Source organism: Sorex araneus, chromosome X, assembly GCF_027595985.1.
Source record: "Sorex araneus isolate mSorAra2 chromosome X, mSorAra2.pri, whole genome shotgun sequence".
Lineage (NCBI taxonomy): Eukaryota > Metazoa > Chordata > Mammalia > Eulipotyphla > Soricidae > Sorex > Sorex araneus.
This window is the reverse complement of record NC_073313.1, coordinates 209,660,036-209,676,732: the sequence shown is the minus strand read 5'-3', so window position 1 is coordinate 209,676,732 and position 16,697 is coordinate 209,660,036. Positions and strand designations below refer to the sequence as shown.

At 35.5% G+C, this 16,697-nt stretch overlaps 1 protein-coding gene across 1 annotated transcript in view; it reads left to right on the top strand.

Moving 5' to 3' along the window:
- Nucleotides 1-16,697, top strand: part of LNPK (lunapark, ER junction formation factor) — a 77,732-nt gene that overhangs the window by 54,967 nt on the left and 6,068 nt on the right. The window contains exons 9-12 of the mRNA XM_004601175.2: nt 4,114-4,326; nt 8,492-8,597; nt 10,162-10,232; nt 11,280-11,450. Of these exons, the coding sequence (XP_004601232.1) occupies nt 4,114-4,326; nt 8,492-8,597; nt 10,162-10,232; nt 11,280-11,450 (561 nt within the window). The remainder of the gene's footprint in view (nt 1-4,113; nt 4,327-8,491; nt 8,598-10,161; nt 10,233-11,279; nt 11,451-16,697) is intronic.

Genomic DNA, 16,697 nt, shown 5'->3' with positions numbered 1-16,697 from the left:
CAGGGACCATACGTGGTGATGTTGGGGGTGCTGGTTGTACACACAATGCATGTGTTCTTCCACTTGTACCACATTCCTGACCTCTCAGGAATGATTTACTAGCAGGTTAGAGTTCTAGGCTTGTTTTTACATAGACCATGAACTTCACATTTAATCGAGGTTGCAAATAACTTTAGGGAAAGCCTTTACTTTGTAAATTAATATCTATATTTTAATAGTTGCTTTAGAAATTCTAGACTATTTTATAATTTATTGTAACCCTGAGAACCTTTAGATATTTCCTACTTCTAATATATTAAATACTTTGTCTGTGCTCTCCCTAACACCGTTAATTATCTTGTTTAGTCTTCACATATTCTCATTACGAAGAAGCTGACCTGAGAGATGTCATAAACTTGGAAAATACCACATGCATATCTAAGTTGGATGGAGCCAAAATTTAAATCAAGAAGTTTAATCTGAGAGTTTCTGATTTTAACTACCCTAGTGTTTTATAATTTAAAACTTTTAAAAAACCTTTTCTTTCTTTTTCTTTGTTTTTAATCCTCGGCTTGCAAGCAGTACTTTGGGTTCTAGGGCTGCTCCCGGTGATTCTCAGCCTGTAGCAAGCAAGTACAGGGGCCTAGGAATGCAGTGCTGTCTGGGCCCTACAGTGCTGGGGATCACTAGAGTCACACTGAGTGTGCTCAGGTGCTACAGAGGTCACACCTGTAACTTCTCAGGGCTGAAATATGGTGCCAGAGATTGAACCAGGGTTGAGGTTGATTGAATTGGAGCACGTTGCTTGAGCCGTAACTCCTGTAAAATCTTCTCAGCTCATCCACAATATAGTTTGAGACTTATTTTTAACTCTAGTTGCTTTTGAGTGAAATGGAAAAAAAAACATAAATATGTTTATGTTTCTACTTCGTGAGTGTGATTCTGATTGAGTTGTTCAGGGCCAAGGTGTTAATTCATCCTTTAGTTAATAGTGGACTTTCTCGATCACTTATGGTACTTGAACAGATTGAGGTAGAATGGTTTGCAGATCTTCTGGGGAGTAGATATGTGTACACTAAAATGCAGGGAATGTTTTGTTTCTCTGTATTTTGGACCAAACCTGGCAATGGAGGGCTTATTTCTGGCTCTGTGCTCAGGAATCACTCTTGGTGGGACTTGGGGGACCCTATGTGGTACCTGGAATTGAATCCGGGTCAGCTGCGTACAATGCAAGCACCCTACTTGCTGTATTATTGTGCTGGCTTAAAATGCAGAAAATGTTTTTTTTCTTTTTTTTTGCTTTTTGGGTCACACCCAGCGATGCTCAGGGGTTACTCCTGGCTTTGCACTCAGAAATTACTCCTGGCGGTGCTTGAGGGACCATATGGGATGCCGGGGATCGAACCCGGGTCGGCTGCGTGCAAGGCAAACGCCCTACCCGCTGTGCTATCGCTCCGGCCCAAAATGCAGAAAATGTTTAATAAAACCAAAATAACTACTTTGTGGAATACTAAAACTTTCTTGGAATAGTTATAATGTTTGTGATGTTTGTAAGTGGCAAGTGCCTTGCAGTCGATAATTAGATTTGGGGGTGGTAGGGGTCTCTCACAGGTTGGACAGGAAACCTGGGGATGACTCCATGATTGTTGGCCAACTAGTGGTAGTTCAATGTCATGGCCCAAGGATGCAGTGCTGCTTGTGCTCTGTGGTGCCAGGGATTACCCAGGGATCACTCAGGCTGCCCTGGCAGTGCTCAGGGAACTCCAAAACTGTACCTGACAGTGCATGGAACACCTTGTGCCAGAGATCTAGAGTTGTCTTCATGCAGGGCATGTGCCTTAGCCCCGTGCCATCTCTTTGGCCTCATTTGGGGCGTTTTAAAGGAACAAAATAGTTATAATACTTTGCCAAATAAAGATTTGGTATCTTATTATTGATTGTTTTAAACTACTGATGAATTTGTAATTATTTGTTACTTGGTTTATCCCTTTTGTGATTTCTGTGTTATTTATTCCCTTTGCTTAAAATTAAATTTGGAAATTAATAAGATTAGCCTTTTTTTTTCGGAATGCTAGATATAGGGGTGTCTTTTGTTAACTAGTTATATTAAGACTACTTCAGTTAATTTGCACATAGTGCATGCACATTCAGAAGATGCAGTTTCAGATTTGTTCAAGAAATGAAAGGATAATAATTACTCTTAATATAATCGATTACATGTTAAACTTATTTTTTGGGAAGAGTTAAACTTTATCTGGCTCACAATATTTGATGTCTTGTTTTTATTGACTTTCTTTATTTGGTTCCTGGGATCAACCAGGGCTACATATATGCAAAGCATGCTGTATCACTAAGTTACACCTCCAGTCCCAAGAACAGTTTAAGTGACCAGATCTTAATTTCTGTGATTTCAGTATCTTTATATAATCATCTATTAATGTGGTCCTTTATAATTAAAATATAATTAAATAGGCACTTAATTTATAAGATATATTAAGATATTAGAATTAGTCCACATAAAATCTGAATTGACTTAGGCATTTCTTGAAAAATAGCAAAATATAAGACAGTTCCATTTATATAATGATGACATGCTTATAATTTATTATGGTAATTTGGTTAGATACTAAAAACCAATGTAAACTTATTTGCTCCCCATAATCATAGCTATGTCATTTGAAAATGATTGTATAAAAATGCTATCATATGAGGTAATAAATATTTAGAAGTATGAACTATCAAATATTATCTTATTTACTCTTACAATTTTACAGATAGAGTAGGCTAAGCTCAGCACCTGGGGTCGTGTAGCTACAACCAGGATTCTGAACTTACTGGCCAGAGGGCCAAGATTCTTGATCAGAATACAGGAGTGTGATATACTGAGAATCTAATTCTGGAACTGGACTTTATATTGCAATGAATGTTTTTTTTTTTTAATGAAAATCTTTGAGTGTCAAATAAAGTTCACGTCGAAAGTATTTTGCTTTTGGAAGTATGCATTTTCTTTTGATCAGTTTTCCCAATTAAAATGTAGCTTCTTTAGTTTTAACATATTATTTGAAGGTTATTGATAAATTAATGTGTTGTATGGAGTTAAAATTGTGTTTTTTTTTCTTTTAACTTGAAGTCTACCACTGACATTTAAGTAATGGGGAATGAGCAGTTTAATTTTACACTGTCAGGTAGGGAACTGCAAAACTTTCTGTTGAAGGACCATATAATAAATATTCAAGTCCTGTAGAGCAGCCACAGACAATATGAAAACAAAAGAGAGTAGCTATATTTCAGTATGCCTGGGACATTTGCCAGCTGCTGTTATGGGGAATCTTATACTTTATGTGATAAAAAGATACTTATGATACATTGTATTTACAGAGTAAAGTTTTTCTTTGTTGAATGAATTGGCAAAACTATACATCCCCAAACCCAAAGAAAGTTACCCTCCAAATAACAATAGTGTAATGGAGTTTAATAAGAAAGAATACTTTGCAGTTACCTGGAGATAGCCCAGGAGGCTGGAGCATATGTTTTGTATGCAAGAGCCCCTGGTTTGATTCTGGCACCACATGGTTCTCCAACCATCTCTGGGTGTTACTTGAACACAGAAGAGAAGAAAGAATACTTTTCAGCATGTCTCTGACTACTTAGATTAATTCTGTCACACAGTATCTGATAATTGCACATTGTTCTTAGTGTTAGTTTTAAAAAAAAAAAATTTTTTTTTAAAGAAAATCTGCAGTTTGAAATTTTTACTCAAATTCTGGTAAACTTCATCATAAATCAGAAAGATTTACTGCAAATAGACATGCCACATAGTTGAGTGGTGATTTTATTTTACTTAAACTTATTTTAAGAAGTGTTATCAGTAGGCAGACCAAGATCAAAGCTGGTAGTGTAAATATATACAGTTGAATTGTAGAATTGGTATAATTTGTATATCAATTGCATAATTGGTATAGACTCTGGCATAATCAGTTTCAATGTTAAGTTTTATGTAGTTCTTATATCAGACAGGTTTGATCCTACAAATGCTCTGTGATGCCACAAAACTATTAAATCTCAGTTATTTTTGGTATTGGCTAATATGTATTGGATCTTAAGTTTAAGGTATACTTTTTTTCTTATTTTCAGAGATTCGTCAACGAACTGTCGCTCATAGAAATCTTTCTCCAACACCAGTAAGCTCTGGCCAGGGTCCTTCTCCACAAGGTCCAGTATCACCTGGACCACCAAAAGACTCATCAGCCCCTGGTGGACCTCCAGAAAGAACTGTTACTCCAGCACTGTCGTCAAATGTGTTACCAAGACGTCTGGGATCCCCTGCTACTTCAATGCCTGGAATGGGTAAACAGAGCACTTAATGTTATTTACAGTTTATATTGTTTTCTCTGGTTACCAATAAAATGGGCCATTTTCAGACAGTATGGAAATGGCATTTCATTTGGAAATGGCAGTGCAGTTATCTGATTAAGCAGGAGTTCCATATTCAATTAGCCATAACTCTTTACAGCTGGCACCTTGTGATACTGAAACCTATTTCTTGAGCTCATTTAACTGTTATGGCTTCTTTGTTTAAATGGCAATAAAACTTTGTGGTATTCTGTAGTCAACAGTGTAGCATATCTTTTTATATTCAGTTTTAGAAGAACTCCAGATTGATACAAATTGGGGATAGAGGAGAACGTTTCTGGAATATAGTCATGTGTTTTAACTAAAACCTTTGCATATGTTTTTAAACATGAAATCGACATTTTTCAGCAAGATACTTATGTGTAGTAATAGTTTTGTTAAAATGGACAGGTAGATTTTTCTATTTTTAAACCATAGCACCTTAAGATATCCTGATATCTTAAGGTGCTTTTTAAATATAAAGTCTTAATTAAATTAACATGCTGCCTTTAATATTATTTCAGATTTTTGGATTCTTTTTTTATCTTCCTTCTTCTTTTGGTTCCACACTCGGTATTGCTTAGGGGGCTAGTCCTAGTTCAGGACTTGGAATCAGGGGTTGCCTGTAGCCGTGCTCAGGTGACCATGTGGTTCTGGGAAGCCAAACTGGGCCTCCTGCATGCAAAGTATGCATTCCAGCCAGTGAGCTTTCTACCTGGCCCTTGGGATGTCTTTCTTCAGTGTGATAAATCTCTAGAGGAAGATCCATTTTCTAGTATAACAGATATTCTGTAGCTTTATTTTGGGCTGTGACTGGGACATGAAAGTCCACTGCCTCAGCAGATCACTTTTTAATGTAGATTTCCATGTCAGATTCTTGGATATTCAAAAAAATGTTATTTTAAGATATTATAATTTAGGTGACTAGTTGCTCAAGTATAATTAAAATTATTTTGAGGCTAGTCAGTAGGTGCTTCAGGTTACGGGCAGTTATGTAATAAAGTCAAACAATATAAATACTGATGTTTACAGTAGATTTTTACTCTGCTTTCCTTAGGAAAAGGCAATATAAGATTTTACAATATTAACTATTACAAACAAAGCTGACAACAAATAAAATACATGCAAAAGTTATTAAAAAATTCTTTTAGTTTATTTTTTAATAGGAAAATCTGAAAGTGGCAAGTGTGAGTCCCATAATATAAAGGAAGAGTATGTACTCCTGGGAGCATGCAGGTGACTCTAGAAAGGAACATGCCATTATGGAAAAAATACTTTTTTAAAAAAAAATTTATTTATTTATTTATTTATTTTTTTAAAAAATACTTTTTTAAAAGTTTTACAGAATGTTGCCTTGATAGCCTTGTATTTTATTTTTATTTTTTTTTTTTTTTTTGCTTTTTGGGTCACGCCTGGCAATGCACAGGGGTTACTCCTGGCTCTGCACTCAGGAATTACCCCTGGCCGTGCTCAGGGGACCATATGGGATGCTGGGAATCGAACCCGGGTCGGCCGCGTGCAAGGCAAACGCCCTACCCGCTGTGCTATCTCTCCAGCCCCAATAGCCTTGTATTTTAATTGAAAAAAAATATATTAAAATTTATTCCTCTTTAATTTTCTACTGGCTGATTTGGTACTTAATAGAAGAACTCTTTTCATTACATATGTTTGCTTATCTGATTTGTTTTAAAGAAATAAAAGTTTAGCAACCTATGTAAAATAATAAAAAGTGCTGTACATGTAAGGATAGATTTATGGAAAAAGCCATGGCCAAGATTTTTCTGATCATGTAAAAGAAAACATTTTGCTAAAGTTTCAAGTATAGAACTATTTAGTTGTACATTGCCAGAAATAAGAATGAGTTAAGTGATTTCTTATAGACAAGATTAATAATTCATTTTTCATTATGCCATATTTATGGAAGAGAATCTATTTAATGTTTATTACCACAGAGCTCCCATATGTTTGGAAATTAATAACCAGCAGGTATTTGATAATTTGCCAACTTGTGTGAAAATGTCCAATATTCCTAAAATGATTGCTCTTGATGTTTGTATTTATAATAGTTATTCATAACAATATAAGATACAATATATATATTTTTTAAATTTATTTTTTAAATTAGTGAGTCACTGAAAGGGTACAGTTACAAATTTATCCATTTTTGTGCTTGTGTTTCTCTCATACAGTGTTCGAGAACCCATCCCTCCACCAGTGTCCATTCTCCACCACCAATGAACCCAGTATCCCTCCCACCCTCCAATCCCATCTCTCCCACCCCACCCTGCCTCTGTGGCAGGCTATTCCATTTTGTTCTTTGTTTCCTTTTGGGTGTTGTGGTTTGCGATAGGGGTATTGAGTGGCCATTGTGTTCAGTCTCTAGTCTACTTTCAGCACGCATCTCCCTTCCCACGCCTTGTCTCCAACCACATTTTACTTGGTGTTCCCTTCTCTATCCGGGCTGCCTTTACCCCAGCATATGAGGCCAGCTTCCAAGCCATGGAACCAACCTCCTGGTATTATATACTACTGTTCTTGGGTGTTAGTCTCCTACTCTGTTATTATATATTCCATAGATGAGTGCAATCTTTCTATGTCTGTCTGACTCTCTGACTCATTTCACTTAGCATAATACTTTCCATGTTGATCCACTTATATGCAAAGTTCATGACTTCATCTTTTCCAACAGCTGCATAGTATTCCATTGTATAGATGTACCAAAGTTTCTTTAACCAGTCATCTTGGGCACTCGGGTTTTTTCCAGATTCTTGCTATTGTTGGCAGTGCTGTGATCAACATATAAGTGCAGATATCATTTTGACTATACTTTTTTTGCTTCCTTGGGATATATTCCCAGAAGTGGTATTGCTGGATCAAATGGAAGCTCAATTTCTAATTTTTTGAGAAGTGTCCATATTGTTTTCTAAAGGGACTGAACCAGTCGGCATTCCCACCAGCAGTGTAGAATCGTCCCTTTCACCCCACATCTTCTCCAACAGCGGTTGCTTTTGTTCTTTTGGATGTGTGCCATTCTCTGTCGCGTGAGGTGGTATCTCATAGTTGTTTTGATCTGCATCTCCCTGATGATTAGTGATGCAGAGCATTTTTTCATGTGCCTTTTGGTCATTCATATCTCTTTCTTGGAGAAATTTCTGTTCATTTCTTCGGCCCGTTTTCTGATGGGTTTGGATGTTTTCTTCTTGTAGAGTTCAACTAGTGCTTTATATACTCTTGATATCAACCCCTTATTGGATGGGTATTAGGTGAATATCCTTTCCCATTCTGTAGATTGTCTTTGTATTCTGGTCACTGTATCTTTTGTGGTGCAGAAGCTTCTTAGTTTAATATAGTCCCATTTATTTATCTCTGTTTCCACTTGCTTGGTCAATTGCATGTCATAAGATGCAATATTTTAAAAGTATGCAAGGGGTTTAAGATGTTGATGTTTTTAATTGAATCACTATGAAAGACACAATTACAAAGTTATTCATGTTTGGGTTTCAGTAATAAAAATGTTCTATCATCATTCCTTCACCAGTATACATTTCCCACCACCAATATCCTCAGTTTCCCTCCTGCTGCCCTCCATCCCTCCCAGCTTTCCTCTGCGGCAGACATTTTTCTTCTCTCTCTTATGCATTTGTCTTCTCTCTTTCCTGTGTACAAAGTTACTGTATCTTCACCACAGACATGCCAGGACTCTCCACCACTGGCCTTAATGTCACTTCTAAACATTTTTTTTTTTTTGTCAAGCAACATAGTCTTCATTGAGACTTACTTAGAAAAAAGTATGGGGAGGAGAAGGGAGAAATGTGTGTTCTAGAGAGAAGACAGGCTTCTCTGGAGAAGAGATAATCATGCAAAGAGAGAGAGGCAAGTGATTTGCATGGTTAAGAGAGAACATGAGCTTGAAGAGGAAGACTAAATATTTCTATGTAGTGTAGTATTTATAAGAAAATTGACATGCTCTATAAAAATTTATAAAAAATAATGTTTAGTTCGGTCTTTTATAGAATGTGATAAGCATAGATCTGAATTAAATTTTAAAAAGTAAATTAAAGTGAATTAAAATGTAAAGGTATTTTATATGTATGAATTATGTCTGTTTATTATGTACCAGGTCATCATCCTCCGGGGCCACCTTTAGCAAGACCCATTCTTCCCCGAGAACGAGGCGCTCTGGATAGAATTGTTGAATATTTAGTCGGTGATGGTCCACAGAACAGGTAATGTGTACTAGAGTGGTAGACAGATAAAAATGAACAAAATATTATTGATGTGTAAGTCTGTGTACACTAGATATTCTATAGTTTTGTGGTAATTTACAGTTATAGAGAATAATGTAATATTTTTTACCCAGGCAAAAGTAAACATATTTGTTTTGCAGTAGAAGTTTGGATAGAGTAGCCCTGAGAAAATATAAAAAATACATAATATATATGCACATAGGGAAATATTTTTACGCTAATATACTAAAGACTAACCATTTTAAATTTTATGTGTCAGTACTTAGTGGTAATTTTAATAATAGACAACTTAATATGTATTTGACACTTAACACTCTCAATGCTTTTATTGTATTTTATTTAGGGTATTTATAGAAAGTGATTGTATATTATTCAAAATAGACTAGTGTCATAGTGTCAAGTACTGTTAAACACATAAAGAATGGAGAAAGAATATGAATAGAAAATGAGGAAGATGTTTAAATGTTAAACTGGGCTAGATATAGGAATCTTGTATACCAGAATTAACCTTTGGACTGTACCAAGCAGAATTAAATGCATTTCTTTATTGCAAGACTTCTCAAAGTTTAATTTTGTTTTTCTGGGATGACATTGGTGCTTAGGGTCCGCTCCCATGGTATTCTACAGGCCATGCAGTACTGTGGATTAATCTCCAACCTACCACATGATTAGCCCTTTTTCCCCTTTATATATATATACATATATATATATATATACATATATATGTATACATATGTATATATATACATATATATATAGTTCTCATTTTTTAAATTGAGTCACTATGACTCAATTTATATAGTTACAAAGCTGTTCATGATCGGGTTTCAGTCATAAAATGATTTAACTTCCCTTCCTCCACCAGTGTCCCTTTTCCACTACCAATGGCCCCAGTTTCCCTCCTGCCACCCCTCGTCCCCCAGCCTGCCCTCATGGTTCTGTGGCAGGTACTTTCCTTCTCTCTCTCTCTCTCTCTCTCTCTCTCTCTCTCTATCCTCTCTTCCCTCCCTCCCCTCGCCTCCCTCTTCTCTCTCTCCTTCCTTCCATCCCTCCCTCCCTCCCTCCCTCCCTCCCTCCCTCCCTCTTCTCTCTCTCTCCCCCTCTCTCTCTCTCTCTCTCTCTCTCTCTCTCTCTCTCTCTTTCTCTCCCCTCTCTGTCCTTCTAGCCTTTTGAGCTGTCTCAGTGGCTCATAGAGGTTTTACTACTCTATTTATTATGGATCTCCAAGAGGTTCCATCTTTTTATTTTTTTTACCACAAATTTGGGATCAGTCACCCCAAGTTTTTTCTAACTTAGTAGGAACATGTTCATTTCACTGTTGCTTTAGTTCATTTTAAATTTAATTTTAAAACTGTTGAAATTTTTGATTTCTAAAGAGCAATTAGTTTTCAGTAGTATCTAATTTTGTGTGACATATTTAGCTGTGTTAAAATATAAATTAATTGTAATGGCCCAAGGATCTTTTCTCATAAGCCTTTTCTATGTTTATACCTGGTGTTTTTTTGTTGTTGTTTATTCTTTTTTTTTGGCTTTTTTGGTGTAGGTATGCTCTTATATGCCAGCAGTGTTTTTCTCATAATGGCATGGCTTTAAAAGAAGAATTTGAATACATTGGTAAGAATTATCAATGGAATTAACTACTATACTCATAAATATTTAATTTTATGTCAATTCTCATTAAGGTCATTTATTTGGGGGTAGTGGAGAGCCCGCAAGCTACTGAGAGTATCCCGCTCGCACGGCAGAGCCTGGCAAGCTACCCATGGTGTATTCGATATACCAGAAATAGTAATAAGAGATGTTACTGGTGCCCGCTTGAGCAAATTGATGAACAGTGGGATGACAGTGCTACTGTCCTTATTCTAAAACACAGAAGCAAGGAAGTCAGTTTAGGTTTCTTCCTCATACAGTGTGTATCCTGTATATTTTATAACCTGTTGTTGTCAAACTTGACAATGCATCAGAATCAATTAAAGACTGTGTTTTTAAAAATTATGCTCAGGATCCACCTATAGTGAGTCTGATTTAATTGACTTGAAGTGCAGTTCAGGCATAAGATTTTATTTTAAATCTCCTCAAATGATTCTTTTGTGCAATCACTATTAAAAACTATGGTACTAAATGATTGTGTTAGATGATTGTACTAAATGATTCTCAAATATAACACTACTGTTTCTTGGGAAGATTAATAAGTTTATGGATGTTAAAATGCCTTATGATTCTGACAACTAGAAATGTAATTTCTGTAATGTACTTAAATTGTTATTAATATTATTTTATTAGATAACTGCTATATTAATTTTTACTTAACATTAGTAATTCTAATAAATTTAAATGCGTACTCAGAACTGAACTTATCCAAAGTACAGGGGGAGGTGCAGGAGGTGGTTGGAAGGGGCTCCTGAAGCAGACACTAGTTGGGGGTGTGGGGTTAGAATGTTGTATGTTTGAAACCCTATCATTAAGAGTACTGTAAATCATGGTGATTAAAATGAAGTAATAAATTCGCTTCTTTAGAACACTGGTGTATTAAAAACATGTAACTTTCACAGTAGATAACTTTCGAAGATTTATTGACTATTTCTAAAAGTTATTTGGTTAAGTCTTAAATTTCCTCTGATTCGTGTTTCTCTGGTTTTTATTTTTAAAAATTCTGTGTAGCTTTCCGATGTGCCTACTGTTTTTTCTTGAATCCTGCAAGAAAAACTAGACCTCAGGCTCCAAGACTTCCAGAGTTTAGTTTTGAGAAGAGGCAATCAGTTGAAGGTTCAAGTTCACTTGGTCCCTTGCACTCAGAAGATATGGTTTCATCAGAGAACCAATTTGGTGAAGGTATATTATATTGATTAAAAGGTTTTGTTTCTTTATACTGTATGCTATTAACAATAATTATGCTTTTAGATAAGAATGGATTGGTTATCAGGTTTTGCAGCTTGTATGTATCAGCTATTGCTCTGATAATATATAACCTCTTGTGTCACTAGTATGAAGTTTCATTTTAAAAACGTAGCTTATTTGTGTAAAGAAGCAGTGAACAGCAGTTCATTGAACTTTGTGAAGAGACCTCTCCTAATAATTGTTTGGATATTTGAGTTATGTTTACATTGCACCATTTTTTTTTTACTTTATTTGAATTATTCAGATCTTATAAAGGTAAAATTTGGGTGTTATGCCCGAAATAGAAAAAATAATCCATATTCAAAGTTCACAAATTATCATCCTTTTATCTTTTAGAAATTGTTTTTATATTTTTATTTCTTTTAAATAGAAGTATTGAGTAGTGGAAAAAGTGCATTAACTGAACATAATGTATGAGTCAAATTTTTTCTTTTTTTTTTCTTTTTTTAAAAAAAATTTTATTGAATCACCGTGAGATTGTTACAAGTTTTCGTGTTTGGGTTACAATCTCACAATGATCAAACACCCATCCCTCCACCAGTGCACATTCCCCACCACCAATATCCCGGGTATAACCCCCCCTTTCCCAGCCTGCCCCTGCCTCTAAGGCAGACAATATTCCCCATACTCTCAATCTACTTTTGGGCATTATAGCTTGCAACACAGACACTAAGAGGTCATCATGTTTGGTCCATTATCTACTTTCGGCATGCATCTCCTATCCCAACTGGTTCCTCAGCCATCATTTTCAAGTGATCCCTTTTCTGTTCCATCTGCTTTCTCCCCTCCACTCATGAAGCAGTCTTCCAGCTATGGGGCAATCCCCCTGGCCCTTGTATCTACCGTTCTTGGGTGTCAGCCTCATGTGATGCGATCCTACACTCCATAAATGAGTGCAGTCCCTCTATGTCTGTCCCTCTCTTCCTGATGAGTCAATTTTTTTCAGTTAATTTTTGAAATTTAGTATGAAAGCTTGAATATCTTTGTTTTTAACTTTGTAGAGTGAATCTAATGTGTGTATTGAGTTGGCTTGGCTTTTGACTTACTAACATATCAATATGAATCTGAAACAAATAATCACAAGGCACTGGTTTTTCCAACATTAGACCAATGTAATTGTCTTCTCCTAGTCTAAAATCAACAACTCCAAACACAATTATTAATAAAGAATATTTTTGTTTTTTGCTTGTCATGCTCTGAGCTGCATGCTATCACATGCAAATCATCTACCTTGTCATTAGCACTTCTTGGAACTGAAAATTTAAGAATGTCATACTATGAAGATGCATAGAGGAAAAAACCAAGTCCTTTCCATGGATAACCTTAGTTATGAGAGCTAAAGTGAGTATTTGAAAAGAAATAGTTGGAGCAAAGGAAAAAAGAAAGAAAAAAGAAAATTCAGCCAACTACACATATTTATATTTTTCTTTTTTGGTAATGTGAATTGATCAAACCCAGAACCTTACAAGGCAAATGGTCTACTGCTGAGCTACATTCTCAGCCTGAAAACAAAAATCCTGGGAAACAGAAGTCCCATGCATTACATCTTCTGCTATGGTTGAGATGGACAGCAAACAACACCCAGCAGTACCTTTCCTTCTCATCTAATCTAGGAGGAGCAATGTCCCGGATGTCTCATTTTGTTTCTGAGATCTCTGGAATGAAGGATAACCAGCTCAAACTCAGCCCTAATAAGGTAATGTTAATGAATGAAGACAAAACTTGAGGAAGGGTCTGATAACTTGGTAGTATTAGAGCTTGAAGAAGCAATTCTATTTGATTATGATCATCTCCAGAGTAGTAACTTTCTCATACTTCTCTTTGGATTCATCAATATGACTATGAGCACCTTTTACATCCTTGACTTTCCAGAGGACTGAAACTTTCCTCCAAGTCTCCTATATCAACACAGCTTAATACACAGTTATCAATTGCAAGCAGAATCCTTCAGTAAATAACAAAGCATTTCTGAAGAAAGTACTCGAAATATTTCTGATGAAAGATGAAGCTGCATTTGTTTGAAATGTTGGTGGCATTCTAGTAAGATTAAATTGAATTATTAATAGTAAGAAAATACCATCTCAATTATCTTTTTTGTGTTGATATCCAGTATAATTAAGAATTTATATATCTTGGGGCTGGAGCGATAGCACAGAGGGTAGGGCATTTGCCTTGTACGCAGCCGACCCAGGTTTGATTTCCAGCATCCCATATGGTCCCCTGAGTACCACCAGGAGTAATTCCTGAGTGCATGAGCCAGTAATAACTCCTGTGCATCACCAGGTGTTATCCAAAAAAGAAGAATTTATATATCTGATTTTTATATGCCAATATAGAAAACTGATGTCTGAAGAAAAGAAAAGAATTTTCTCCTTAAATTTTTGTATTTTTAAAATGTATTTAGAACCAGGAACTGGAGCAAGTCAATTACTGAATTTACAGAGGGGAGATTAATTTTCTTCCACTGTAATTTTTTTCCAATTAATATATATAGTAAAGTATATATAATATATATGTATATATAATATACACATATATAATGTATATATAATATAACAAGAAACCTTCTTTCCTCTTGTGATGTAAGACCTTGAAATTAAAATTGAAGTTGAATTTTATCATCGTTCTGCTACTGGAAGATACTGCATTTAGGATGAAGCACAAGACTTGAACTTTTTGGACCACTTATTAAAACAGCAAATGGAATCGTGAAAAGTTTTCATTTAAGAAGGAAACTAGAAGAAGTTTCTCCCATTAAATGCTCATTTGATGCTCATTTGAATTCCTAGAATTTTCTTTTTTGAATTGTGTATCCAGATCCTTTGATGGAAGAGTGATAGAGAGACAAATTAGGACTATGGATTAATTTTTTAATCTAAGCATACTAAAATTGGTACAGCAGAATAGTGACCTGCACTTAGATTCCTTGTTTTCACATATGTTAAGTTGATCATACGTGAGTTTTCTGCTTTTCTTTTTAAGAAAAAAATTATTTATTTTTATTTTAAATATGAAAAAAAATGTAATTGAGTCATGTGAGATACATAGTTACAAAGCTGTTCATGATGAGGTCTCAGTCATACAGTGATCCAATACCCATCCCTCCACCGGTATCTCATTTTCTAACACCAATGATCCTGGTTTCCCTTCTGCTACCCCTCTCTCCCCTCCACCAGCCTGGGTCTGTGGCAGGTACTTTTCTTCTCTCTCCCCACCCCCCTTCTACCTCCTTCTTTCTGGGCACTATGGTCTGCAACACAGATAGTGAGAGGTTATTGTATTTGTTTCTTTACCCACTTTCAGCGCACAGTTCCTATCCAGAGTGTTCATTTCCAACTGTCTTTGTCATAATGGTCCCTTCTCTATCCCAATTGTTTTCTCCCTCAGTACTTGAGGCAGCCTTCCAAATGCAGACTAATCCTCCTTGCTCTTGTTTCTACTGTCTTTGGGTATTAGTTTCATATTATGAGTTTTTTTTCCTCCACAAATGAGTGCAATCACTCTATATCTGTCCTTTTCCTTCTGACTCATTTCATTCAGCACGATACTCTCCATGTCCATCCATTTATAAGCAAATTTCCTAACTTTATTTTTTCCTAATTGCTGCAGAGTATTCCATTGTGTAGATGTACCATAGTTTCTTTAACCAGGCGTCTGTTTTCAGGCACATGGATTGTTTCCAGATTCTGGTGAAAAATAATTTTTTAAAAAGTTACTTCTGGGGCTGGAACAAAAGTACAGTGGGTAGTGCGTTTGCCTTGCACACAGCCTACCTGAGTTCAAACCCAGGCGTCCCATATGGTCCCCCAAGTACTGCCAGGAGTAATTACTGAGTGCAGAGCCAGGAATAATACCTGAACATTGCCAGGTGTGACCCCAAAAGAAAAAATACATAAAATTTTTAAAAAGGAAAAAGATACTTCCTCAAGTACCTGTTTTAATATTCTTTTTGTTAGATATAGTTAGTATGTTAGTATGCTAGTAGAATGTTTTAGGGTCGGATATTTGAAAGTGTTAATATTGCCTTCTTTGCCCAGTTGCATTTTTTAAAGTTTATTTAATAGTCCTAATAAAAAACAAAATCTATTCGATTGGAAATATTTGCTACAAAAACCATGAATCTAGTAAAAAACTATTAAAAATAGCAAGTAAGGTTTATCTTCATAATCTGATTTCTTTTTTCTTCTTCCTTACTTTAAGCAATGGGCTCAACAGGGAGATTTCTCATTTTTTATTGTTTGTCATAATGCTCTAGGAAATGGAATTTTTTTGATAAATAAGATGTTTTGAATTCTCTATTTCAGGAAATGGAATTTTTTGGATAAATTCTGCTGATTCCTTTATATTCAGTTAATGAGGTATACTAAAGATGATTAGATTTGCCCTTAGCAAGTTGACATTTTGTTTATTTTTGGGCCACACACCGGTGATGGTTTAGGGATTACTCTTGGCTCTGCACTCAGGAATCACTCCTGGTGATGCTTGGAGGGACCATATGGGATACTGGAGATTAGGTCAGCCACATGCTGAGCAAGAGCCCTACCTGCTGTAATATCATTCCAGACTGCATATTGACATTTTTTTAAAGCATAGAGATCATTTGACCTTGTAATCTCTCTTCTGAAGCACCTTCAGCTAATAGTTTTACATTTTATTTATATTGTTTTGAGCTTTACCTGGTAGTACTGGGGGCTACTCCCAGCCCTGTGCTTGGGAAATTTTTCCAGATGGTTCTTGACGGACCATGTCATGCTGGAATTTAATCCCTGGGCCTTCTTTGAATATACTCAGCCAATTGAGCTATCTCTGTGTCCTCCCATTATTGTTTAATAATGAAATTTATATTCATCTAGTGAGTTATTCATCAGTGATAGTCATACAGTATTGTTTGACTGCTGTATCAAATATAAGCTATTTTCTCATAAGTGGTTATAATTTTATTGATTTTTATTCATTGAAACATTGGGTTGCATTAGGATGAAATTCTTTATTCCTTAAATATAAATTGTCTTTTTTTTGAAGCATAAAAGTATTGTAAAACCTGTTTTGTTTAAAACCTGTAACTTCAAAGATAAATTGTTCATTTTAACTTGACCAATTTTCTTTGAATGTTTTTTATAGTCTACACATATGATGTTTTAGCAAGGCATATTTTGATAGGAAGGAAAACATGTTTCTTGT